General features: G+C 47.6%; 1 protein-coding gene across 1 annotated transcript; it reads left to right on the forward strand.

The window, feature by feature from the left end:
• Positions 1-1022: 1022 nt before the first annotated feature.
• Positions 1023-7207, forward strand: LOC138580824 (claudin-9-like). Its single transcript, XM_069651676.1, has one exon. The coding sequence runs from the start codon at positions 2376-2378 to the stop codon at positions 3030-3032; it is 657 nt and encodes a 218-aa protein (XP_069507777.1). The 5' UTR covers positions 1023-2375; the 3' UTR covers positions 3033-7207.
• Positions 7208-11741: the final 4534 nt, after the last annotated feature.

The following is an 11741-nucleotide window of genomic DNA, read 5'->3' on the forward strand; positions in this document are numbered from 1 at the left end:
CCAGGTGAGGGTTTGAATTGGCTGGGGGTACTAGTCCTACTTTTATGATTATGGCCGGTCCTGGTTTTTCATTTTCAAGATCTGGTCCCCCTGGCAACGGAAAACCCAACAAGGGGAAAACTTGATCCCGGGAAGCTCACTTGTGGAGGGACAACCCCCCAATTTTAAGGCCAGCATCCCAAATGTGGCTGGGGAGTGCGGGTGCTTGCATGGCATTCAAGAAGTGTGGCAGCACTTCTGGTGTGGCCTCATGGTAACCCACAAGTCCACGTGATTGGCGCTAACCTTGGGCAGATCTCTGAGTCTTAGTTGAGTCCCTAGGCAGAACTCATCCCATCCGGCCCCACATCCTCAAGGCCCATCCAAGCCAAAAAAAAGTTTTTTTTTTTTCTTATCTGCCATTTTCCCTGTATGTGAAATTCGCCCAAGAAGGCAGTTGGACTTCTGAGTGGATTAAGTGACTGCTGCTGTCATTATGTTCAGAGTGGTCACAGTTTGACTCCGGCAGGACCGACTCAGACTTTCATCCTTGTGTGGTTTATAAATTGAGTACCATATAATTAGGTAATTGTGCTACCTGCTATTTACAGAACCACAAAATGTCGAATACTACAGCAGCAAGTGCTATATCAAATCCAGCAATGGTTATTGTACAGCATTCCACTGGGGCTGCAAATACACAGCAGCTCTCTCTCTCTTCGTGATCCACCCACCTTTGCTCACATTCCTCATTCCATTCCTCTACCCACTCTTCCTCCCCCATTGGACTGCTCCAGTCTGGCCTTCGAACAACTGAAAAGAAATAGAAGGCAAAACAAAGAACAAAACCCTTCACAGAAACCAGTCCGGAGGCAGAGAGGACTTCTAGGTTCCATCACACCACTGACAACAACAACAAGGCCCTCCAAAGCCAGTGGCCCCGCCCGCTCCCAGGCCAGTGCTCTCCGCCACTCCCATCAGCCCGCCTCTATAAAGCGGACTGTGTGCACACAGCTATTCATTGTGATTTCCCTCCACGAGAGACTGCCTGCGCCCTTTGAGAGACGAGCAGAACGTGGGAAACCGTTTGCACCCTGACGCTCCAACACCTGGACCAAGCGTTGGCTGGAATCCATGGGTTTAAACAACAAGGCCCAGCAGTGAGTCACAACTGCAACATCTTAACCGTTGGGACCAAAGACAGTCTGCAACCACTGGGGCGGCTTACCACCAAAACCAAAAAGGATCTGTGATCCCGGTGTTGGATCAGAGACGCAAAACAATCCTCAACTCCCAAGCGATGGGACCAAGAACAATGTGCAGCGCCAACATTTCAGGAACAAAGGCCTTCCACAACTCCCAATCACCAATACCAAGATAACTGGGAATCCCCAACTGCATGGGCAGAGGATGACTGCTTAGACTAAAAGAGATCCACAACCTCTGACTAGCAGGATCAGCGACAAGCTACAACACCGAACAACAACACCAGAGATGATCCTTCACCCCTAATCACAGGGATCAAAGAACATAGGCATCGCGTTACCTCAGGTACCGACATTATTCAACAACCCTTAAACCGCTCAGCACCAACCATGATTTGCAACTCAGAACCACTGGGACCGAGTGAAATCTGAAACCCGCAGTCACTGGGACCAACAAGAATGAACTATTTCTAGTCACTGGACTCAAGGAAGTCTACAAGCCCCAACCATTGGAACCAACACCAAATGGCAATCCTTAACTACTCGGTGCGAAGGAACCATTATAACCAAATACAATAAGCAGCACCAAACCACTGACACCAATGAAGACCCTTTCGTGAACCAGCAACTACTAGAACCAAAGCCCATACTTAAATAAAAGGATCACATTCTTTTTTGGCTCAATCCCACCTGCACCAAACCTACAAGCTGGCTTCTTGGTTGCAAGGGGAAATTCCTTGGACTTGTCTAGATCAAGTGTTAAGTCCCCTAAACCCCAAAGCACCAAGAAAAGATTGCTTGGACCACAGTAAGTCAAGTGCAGGTTCCTACCTCTGCTTGATTGTGATTGCACAAGCGAGATCTTTTGAAACGGTTTCTTCAAGTGAACGCCCGGCACATTCTTGCTCTCAAGTCCCGAATGGAGATTCCATAGATCCACCTTTGTCAGTGGAATGCTGCTGTACCCAGTCTCTTGTTGGTATCCAGCTAACTCAAGCCACTTGCTCATCTGTTGGTATTCAACACAGACTCTTTGGCACATCTAGGGCAAGTACGCGTCCCTGCAACTGCTTTCTTGCTTGACGGAGCCAAGAGGTGGTCCTTGGAACACATCTGTTTTGTTATATTCCCTGCATAGGGTAACTCACTTTTCCTGATCATCGTGGGTTAGGCATCCTCAGGTGGACTGAGATGCCATCGACATCACTGGAAATCATGGGCGTCTCCTTCAGCACGGTGGGCGGTTTGTGTGCCCTTCTCGCCTGCGCACTACCCACCTGGAAAGTAACGGCCTTCATCGGTGGCAGCATCGTGACAGCGCAGATCATCTGGGAGGGCCTGTGGATGAACTGCATCGTGCAGAGCACCGGCCAGATGCAGTGCAAGATCTACGACTCCATGCTTGCCCTACCTCAGGACCTGCAGGTCGCCCGTGCACTGATGGTCGTCTCCATCATGATGGCCGTGATGGGCTTTTTCGTCAGCGTCATTGGTGCCAAGTGCACCAAATGCGTGGGGGAGGCAAACACCAAAGCCCGCATCATGCTGGTTGCCGGAGTCCTCTTCATCCTCTCTGGACTACTCTGCCTCATCCCGGTCTGCTGGATTGCCTTTTTAATCATCCAGGATTTCTACAATCCGCTGGTGGCCGAGCCCCTTAAGCGGGAGCTGGGTACCTCACTCTACATCGGCTGGGGAGGCAGCTTCATGCTGCTGCTGGGAGGGGGCCTCCTCTGCTGTTCCTGCCCACTACCAGAAGGTAACTACCAGCAGAAGAAGGGAAATTCACCTGCCCCTGCCCCCACCATGACACCGCCAGCCGGCCTCAGTCAACGGGACTACGTGTGACTTTGTTTTCTTATCGGTTAGGGAAACAGAAAAGGGACAACGCGACAACAGAAAGGAATTGATTCTAAATGAATGACCTAGAGTGCACTCGACTTGTTTGTTACTTACATTTTGCGAGCTCTTCTATGAACCCTGATGAAGGTCAAATGGAGAGAGACATTGAAAAATCTTAATTTCTAACCAAATTTAAAACCGAATTGTTTTTGAAAGCAAGCTTTTTTCCGAGTTCACGCCAGGTTAAAGCCTAGCAAGGACAGTGGTAAAAGTGAGGTCAATCAAAGTAAATTGTCTTTCTATTTCTGCACATGTGGTGTTCCAGTCACGTGACATTTGGTGTACTCTCCCGCTTGAATTCCTCTACAGGTGCTCCCCAGGGCTGGCCGCACCCGCTGTTACCATGCCAACTGGGCTCACTTGCGGCTTCTGCATCCTCTCCTCTACTGTCTGTAGTAGAAGCTGAACAGAGCCGTGGCAAGTGCGAGCACAGGCGACCACCAAACCCTGGCACGGCCATGCACGTGGCATCATACTGTGCCTGCTGCTGAGACTGCTGGCACTTTTGTGAGTGTGGGCAGGCAGGGCGGAGACGTAACTGCGCACAATATGGACGTAGGGCGTTGTGGTCAAAACGTTTTACTATGCCATTATACTTTGTTTGATTGCAGTCCTGTAAAGAACTCACGTGCCTGTTTCACAATTGAGTTGTGCTCAATTATTCACTTAAGGGTTCGGGTTCACGGGGGTGACGGTTGAGGCGAAACGCTGGGGTTTAAACCTTTGACCTGCAGGTTGAACACAGATCTGGGCAGCACGAGCTTAACTCCATGAACTATCTGACCGTTCTTACATAACTAACAACTCGAGGGCTATGTTCTCTTGTAATGCATCTTCGCTGTTGCCGAACCCACCCATGAGCAATTAAGTTCATGCACAGAAACTCCAACCTTTGGTGCTTAATGGACCCTGGATAATGGGAGGCTGCTTAATTGCTATTGCTAATTAAACACGTGCAAAATAATCAAATGTTGCTCCTCCAACTTCTTTTATTAAACTAAAGCAACATTGAGAATGTGCATTCTTTAGCTTCTGCACATTTGCACGAAATGTCTGCAAGTCTCATCAGTGCAGAATTTTCTTTTCAGTGGAAACATGTACTTCCAGTTAAAAGGTGAGAGTTTTCATTTCTTTTTTGTTTATCAGTGAGTTTGGAACTCACTTCAGGGAGGAGAAGGGGAGGGGTACGCCACTAGACCTGCGCAGAGTAAGAACCCAGGTACTTCTGAACTGTGCGCATCAACACATCAGCACAGCTATCTTGCATTTTCCCTCTCCCTCCCACTAACCTCTTCCATCCCACTGGAGCTCAGATCCACCAAAGCGCTGGAAGACCATTCACAGGCAGGGGTCGAAATTAAGATTAGATAAGCAGGAGCTAAACACAGCTCCTGGGTATCCGACATAACCAGTGAGCAGGAGCTAGACTAACTGATTCCATCCCAGTGGAGCTCATAACCACCAGAGCGCTGGAAGACCATTCACAGGCAGGGGTCGAAATTAAGATTAGGTAAGCAGGAGCTAAACACAGCTCCTGGGTATCCGACATAACCAGTGAGCAGGAGCTAGACTAACTGATTCCATCCCACTGGAGCTCAGATCCACTAGAGCGCTGGAAGACCATGCATAGGCAGGGGTCGAAATTAAGATTAGATAAGCAGGAGCTAAACACAGCTCCAGGGTATCTGACATAACCAGTGAACAGGAGCTAGACTAACCGATTCCATCCCAGTGGAGCTCATAACCACCACAGCGCTGTAAGACCATTCACAGGCAGGGGTCAAAATTAAGATTAGATAAGCAGGAGCTAAACACAGCTCCTGGGTATCCGACATAACCAGTGAGCACGAGCTAGATTAACTGATTCCATCCCAGTGGAGCTCAGATCCACCAGAGCGCTGAAAGACCATGCACAGGTAGGGGTCACAATTAAGATTAGATAAGCAGGAGCTAAACACAGCTCCTGGGTATCTGACATAACAGTGAGCAGGAGCTAGACTAAAAGATTGCATCCCAATGGAGCTCAGGTCCACCAGAGCGCTGAAAGACCATGCACATGCAGGTGTCGAAATTAAGATTAGATAAGCAGGAGCTAATAACAGCTCCTGGGTATCCAACATAACCAGTGAGCAGGAGCTAGGCTAACCGATTCCATCCCAGTGGAGCTCAGATCCACCAGAGCGCTGGAAGACCATTCACAGGCAGGGGTCGAAATTAAGATTAGGTAAGCAGGAGCTAAACACAGCTCCTGGGTATCCGACATTACCAGTGAGCAGGAGCTAGGCTAACCGATTCCATCCCAGTGGAGCTCAGATCCATCAGAGCGCTGGAAGACCATGCACAGGCAGGAGTCACAATAAAGATTAGATAAGCAGGAGCTAAACACAGCTCCTGGGTATCCGACATTACCAGTGAGCAGGAGCTAGGCTAACCGATTCCATCCCACTGGAGCTCAGATTCACCAGAGCGCTGGAAGACCATGCACAGGCAGGGGTCACAATTAAGATTAGATAAGCAGGAGCTAAACACAGCTCCTGGGTATCCGACATTACCAGTGAGCAGGAGCTAGGCTAACCGATTCCATCCCATTGGAGCTCATAACCACCAGAGCGCTGTAAGACCATGCACAGGCAGGGGTCAAAATTAAGATTAGATAAGCAGGAGCTAAACACAGCTCCTGGGTATCGACATAACCAGTGAGCAGGAGCTAGACTAACCGATTCCATCCCACTGGAGCTCATGACCACCGGAGCGCTGTAAGACCATGCACAGGCAGGGGTCACAATTAAGATTAGATAAGCAGGAGCTAAACACAGCTCCTGGGTACCCGACATTACCAGTGAGCAGGAGCTAGACTAACTGATTCCATCCCACTGGAGCTCAGATCCACCAGAGCGCCGGAAGACCATGCATAGGCAGGGGTCACAATAAAGATTAGATAAGCAGGAGCTAAACACAGCTCCTGGGTATCCGACATAACCAGTGAGCAGGAGCTAGACTAACCGATTCCATCCCAGTGGAGCTCATAACCACCAGAGCGCTGGAAGACCATGCACAGGCAGGGGTCACAATTAAGATTAGATAAGCAGGAGCTAATCACAGCTCCTGGGTATCCGACATAACCAGTGAGCAGGAGCTAGTACAAAGCGTTCCAAAAATCTAACTTCATCATAGGATAAAAAGTTGACATTTTGCTTATTTGCTGAGACCCCTTATGCTTTAAATGTCAGATAGATGTGCCCTACTGTGTATTTATAGATTGTCCTGGTAGCTGTTAGTGCCAAGCTAACAAGGGTCTTTTAGGCCACCAGCAGCAGTCAAATAGCTCCCAGCTCCCCTCAATTTCGAACCGAGCATATGCCAGCAGAGCTTGGTACACATCCCAGTGTCATAACACACATTCACAGGTGAACAGATTCTAACACTCCCGATTACACTTCGTGTGTGCATCGAGGACAGCGCCCTTAGCACCAGAAAGTGACTGTGAATCCAATGTAGCCTTTAAAACACTTTCAATAACAAATGTTTTAACCTCTTAAGGGATTTTATAACTTTTTAACTGACAATTCCATCTATTTTCAAATTCCGGAATGTTTCACATTACAAAACCATGCCATGTTTACAGAACTGTTCCACCTTTTTTAAATTCCTGAACATAATTTTCTCAAATGAAAATTGTTGGTGCTGTTTATTAGCAACTCTTGACATGCCCGTCACACTTTTAGAAAATGGAAGACACGGAAGAAATCACAGGTGTAGGTTTGGCCGTACGAGTTGCAGGTTTTGTCTGGTTTTGAGAAGTTTTGTTTTCTATGCAGGATAGGACTGCGATTGTGGGCATGTGTTAATGAGCTGTATGGTTAGTTTGGTTGGGTGATTCTGTGTATCAACATGTTTGGTTTGTTGGTTGTGTATGTGTGTGCATGTGTGGTTTTGTGTGTTGGTTCCGTCTCCCTTTTGCATGTTTTGAGTGGTCTTTTAACTGGTTGTGGGGGAGATGAATAATCTTTGTAATATGCATTGTTCATATTGCATTTCATATTTGAATGGTCTGTGTTTTGTGAAATAGCGTGTTGTGTTTATGGAAAATATGAAAATAAAATTATCACAAAAAAGAAAAATGGGGGACATGTTTGCTTGCTGAATGCTCATTTTTGTTCAATACATTTCCCTTTATAAGAAGACATCCTGCCAAAGATTTTGAAGTAATGTTAAACTTTTCTTATAACATTTGACCAATGGAACAAGGAATACAATATTGAAGAATGTGCAATTCTCGAAAATGTGGAGTTTTCAACCATGCAAATGTGCCTTTAGTAGGTAAACATCTGCATGTGTCCATGGGCCTCATTACGAATATGACGATGAGTCAAAAGTGCTGGTAAAGTGGTGGTAAATCCGTTACCGCCTCTTTAATGCCACGTTATTGCACCACTGTACTATGAATTTTGGCAATAAGGCGGAGGAAGTACCTACAGCAAAGAGCTACAAAATTCATCAGGACTTCCGTGGAATGACAGTTGACGGTAATTCCCCAAAATTCCCCATGTAGTCCTACGGACTCAAAATATGGGGATAAACACCACAGAATCACTGCAAGATATCCTGTGGTAAGTCCACGAGACCAAGTAGCAGTAATTGATTTTATCGGTAAATCAGCAGGTTCTGTGTGTATTTATTTCTTTCAATCATAAAGCACACAAATGACCCGGAGGCATCGAGGTGCTGTTACAAACCAGTTATTCACATTCAACACACGCAATTCAACCAGACGAGCTGGTGTAGGTGCCAAGCAAATAGGTTGGTAGCAGACAGACTATTCAAATAACAGGGTTTTGAGGGCTTTGTGGAAAACCCAGTAGGAAGGTTCAGCTCTTAGGGTCGGGGGCAGGGTGTTCCACTGTTTAGCTGCGATGTTGGGGAAGCTCAGGCCTCCTGCTGTGGGGTGTCTGATTTTGGGTTGGACGATGCTGTGGGTGTATGGAGTTCTCTTTGATCTGACAGAGTTAACTCTAGACATTTTCTGAGAGGTAGGCTGGGTGGTTTTGGACAGGCACTTGTGGGTAATCGACATAGTTTTGAAGACAATGCGTTTCCTAATGGGTAACCAATGGACCGATCACCCGGCAGCGGAAATGTGTTCTCTTTTGGGGATGCTAAGGGCTGCTCGGAGCGTATTGTTTTGAATAACTTGCAGCTTCTGGAAGTTTTTAGAAGTGGTGCCTGCTAACAGGACATTGCAGTAGTCCAACCTTGAGCCATGACGGCCTCTGCAATGGTGAGGCCACTATCCATAGGCAGCAAAGGTTTGGCTGCGTTGAGTAGTTTAGTCGCATAGGCCGCAGAGGAGGTGATATTGTTAACATGATGGGACAATGATAGTGTAGAGTCGAAGTAAACCACTAGTGTTTTAAGTGAGGTCGAGACTGGGACCAGAGTGTCGTCAATAAGGAAGGCTGAGTATTGGTCATTAAGATTTTTTAATACGGCATGGGACCCTACCAGCAGGATTTGGTCTTGTCGCCATTTAGGCATAGGCGGTTAGTAGCCACTCAGGCCTGGATATTGGAGTAAGTCACCTTGAAGGTACTGGAGTCTTCTGCATAGTTGCCAGTGAGAGGGAAGAGGATTTGCGTGTCATCGGCATAGTTGGTGTAGGCTGTCGATGGAATCAAGGATGTAAAAAAGGGGCCTGGTGTAGATGTTATATAATGTAGGGTATATTCATGAGCTTTGAGGAACCCCACAAGGGGTTCGGGGTGGGAGCAGCACTGGCATTCTCTGCAAACACTCTCATGACTCTCCCTTGTAGGAAGAAGGCAATCCAGGCTGTGGCTTCAGGGGAGAAGTTGGCATAGGATTTTTTGATCAATCAGGTCAAAGGCAGCTGATGAGTCTAGTAGGAGGAGGCGGGCAGGCTTTCCTTTGCCCCTCATCTCATCCAGCTGTTTTTATATACCCAGCAGCATGGATTCAGTGCCGTGGCCAGGGCGAAATCCTGATTGTCTCATACCTAGTATGTGGTTGGTTTCTAAGAAGTATTGGACTTGTAGGTAGGCAGCTCTATCAAGTATTTTCAGTAAGAAGGGAACTGTGGTCATGGGCCTGTAGTTGTTGGGACCTGTGGGGTCTAGCATTGATTTCTTTTAGAGGAGGGAGTACCCATGCTTCCTTGAGGCTGGATGGCATGAAGCCTGTGGAGAAGGAGGCATTTTTGAAGGTGGTGATGAAGGGCCTCAAGGCTTCCGAGCAGTCCTTGACAATATAGGCTGGGCAGATATCCCCTTTGCACCTGGACGGTTTTCGATTATTTATGATGGCTTGGACTTCAGACTCTGTGATGTCTTTGAATTGTAACTGCCGGGTCCCCTTAAATGGCATTGCATCTTGGGCAAGGTTGTGGAGAGGGATGTGCAGACTAGCTTGATTGTTCAGGGTCTTTCTGTTCAGTGTGTCAATTATGTTGGGCATGGCTGCCTATATGTTAGTATACCAAGCTGCATCCTTGGTGAATGGGTCAGGGGGGAGGCCGGGGTCACAAGTTCCCTAAAGATGGTAAACAGTTCTCTGGTGTCACATTCCGCATTGGCAATTCTGACGTTGAAGGATGAAGATTTCACTGAAATGATAGCTAGTTTATAGATTTTGGAAATCTTATTGTATTCTGCTCTCGTGGAGTCCGATTTTTTGCCAGGTTGATTCGGCAAGGTATTTTTTGTTACGTAGTTCTAGCAGGTCTGGTGTGAACCACGAGTTCGAGTGTCTGACAGGTTTGGCTCTCTGCAGGGTTAGCGGGGCAATTGTGTCTTATATAGTGGCAAGTCGCGAGGTATAAATGTTGGCTAGGATGTTAGGGTCATTCGAGTAAGGCGGCTTAACGTTAGACGTCTCCAACAGTGGCAGTATACTTTCTTTTGTGAGCTTGCGTGAGCTGCGGGCGGGCGTGCGGGCGCTGAAGGCAGAGACAAGGTAGAGATCTTGGGGTTCATGGGGTGTGCGATAGTGAAGCGGATAATGTTTAGATTTGATCAAGGAAAAGGAGTACTGGAGTTGACGGTTATCAGGCAATTACAGCCTGCAACCCAGTCCAAAGTGTGGCCTTTGGAGTGGGTTGGATTGTTGACACAGTGCCTAAAACCTAAGGTTTTGAGGGCTTTTGCCAGTGAGGTGGCATGGGGGGGGGTCTTCTGGATCATTGAGGCCCAGATTTTGGTGTCCCAAAAGGATTATTTTAGAAGAGATCTTGAGGTTGTTTCCCAAGATGTGGAAGAGAATCTCGTTGAAGCTAAGCGAACGGCCCCGGGGGGCGGTAAATAATATGGAATGTAATGGTGTATGTAGGTGAGGTGGACAGCTTAAGGGACAGGATGTCCTCATTCTGTTGTAGGGACGTGTTGATCTGCCTAAATGGGAGGGAGGTTTTGACCAGTAGGGCCACACCCCCACCTTTTTTGCGTTTGGCCGGTCTTTATAGTATATCGTGTAGCTTCTCGGTAGGGCAAGGGCCTGAGCTGGGCCGTTAGCATTGTGAACCCAGGTTTCAGATATGGCTAAGGAGTGAAGGTGGCTGGAGGTGTGGAAGTCGGAGATGTCAATGGCATGTGCTCGTAAGGATTGGGTGTTGATTAGGGTGCAGTTCAGCTAAGGGACCTTTCCTAAGGGAGGACGCTGCTGTTTTTTGGGCTTAGATTGGTTGGCAAGAGACACCCTTTTGGGTAGATCATGTTGGAGGTCTAGAGGTGAGCTTCCAGGAAGGCTCAACCTTATAACAAGACTTGGACTGGACACTTGTTTGAAGGCTGGCACTGGCTTCAGGAGAGTCAGTGTAGGTATCCATGGCAAGGGTGTTGAGAGCGGCAGCATAAGTGGTGCCATGCAGGTGGTGGTTGCAGCTCTCGCAACGACTTACTTGAGGAGTACTTGGGGAATTCTTTGGGCTGCTGGCAATGGCCGGTGCATGGATGCAGCGGAAGGCAATTGGAGCCAGGTGATTGCCGGTGACAGCGGAGGCATTGCTCAGAGCTGTTTTCGAACAGCTGACAGTGTCACACGAGTTGATGTGGAGGTTGGAATTAGAAGGCGCCGAGTGAGAGGGGGAGGCAGCAACCGAAATGTGATTGTTTACCGGATTGGAGCCATTGGCAGGGTCCGGTACGTGAATGATGGCATCAGCCAAGTATGGTGCAGGGACAGAACTGGGGATAACTTGTTACAAAGGAGTATTCTTATGGCGGTTGTCAAGCAATGGTGCATTAGTTTATGAGCAGTAGCAAGGACATTTAGCCTAAAAACATTGGCAGCGACATTTTGAAGCACTGGTGCATTTCGGTTATGAGCAATAGCAAGGTCATTTAGGCTAAACACATTGGCAGATACATTTTGACTAATGGCATAGTTGGTACATTTGGGTTATCAGCAATAACAACAGCACATAGACTAATAACATTGGCAGCCGCATGTTGGCTATTGTCTTGGGTAGAAACAATAGGTCTGTTAGCAGTAGCAGGTTCCATTTGGCATCTAGCATTGGCAGCACCATTCAAGTAAGTTAGATTGGCAGATACCTCTTGGATGTTAATCTAGGCAGAGGTCATTAGGGGTAATAACGTTGACAGGTACAGTTGAGTCAAGGCTGGTGGATGGGTTGGTTATAAC

This window comes from Ambystoma mexicanum, chromosome 3p, assembly GCF_040938575.1.
Source record: "Ambystoma mexicanum isolate Mex_15411 chromosome 3p, UKY_AmexF1_1, whole genome shotgun sequence".
Taxonomy (NCBI): domain Eukaryota; kingdom Metazoa; phylum Chordata; class Amphibia; order Caudata; family Ambystomatidae; genus Ambystoma; species Ambystoma mexicanum.

What these genes read in the sequence shown, in the direction of transcription:
- LOC138580824 (XM_069651676.1), top strand. Translation starts at nt 2,376, where the DNA reads ATGCCATCGACATCACTGGAAATCATGGGCGTCTCCTTCAGCACGGTG.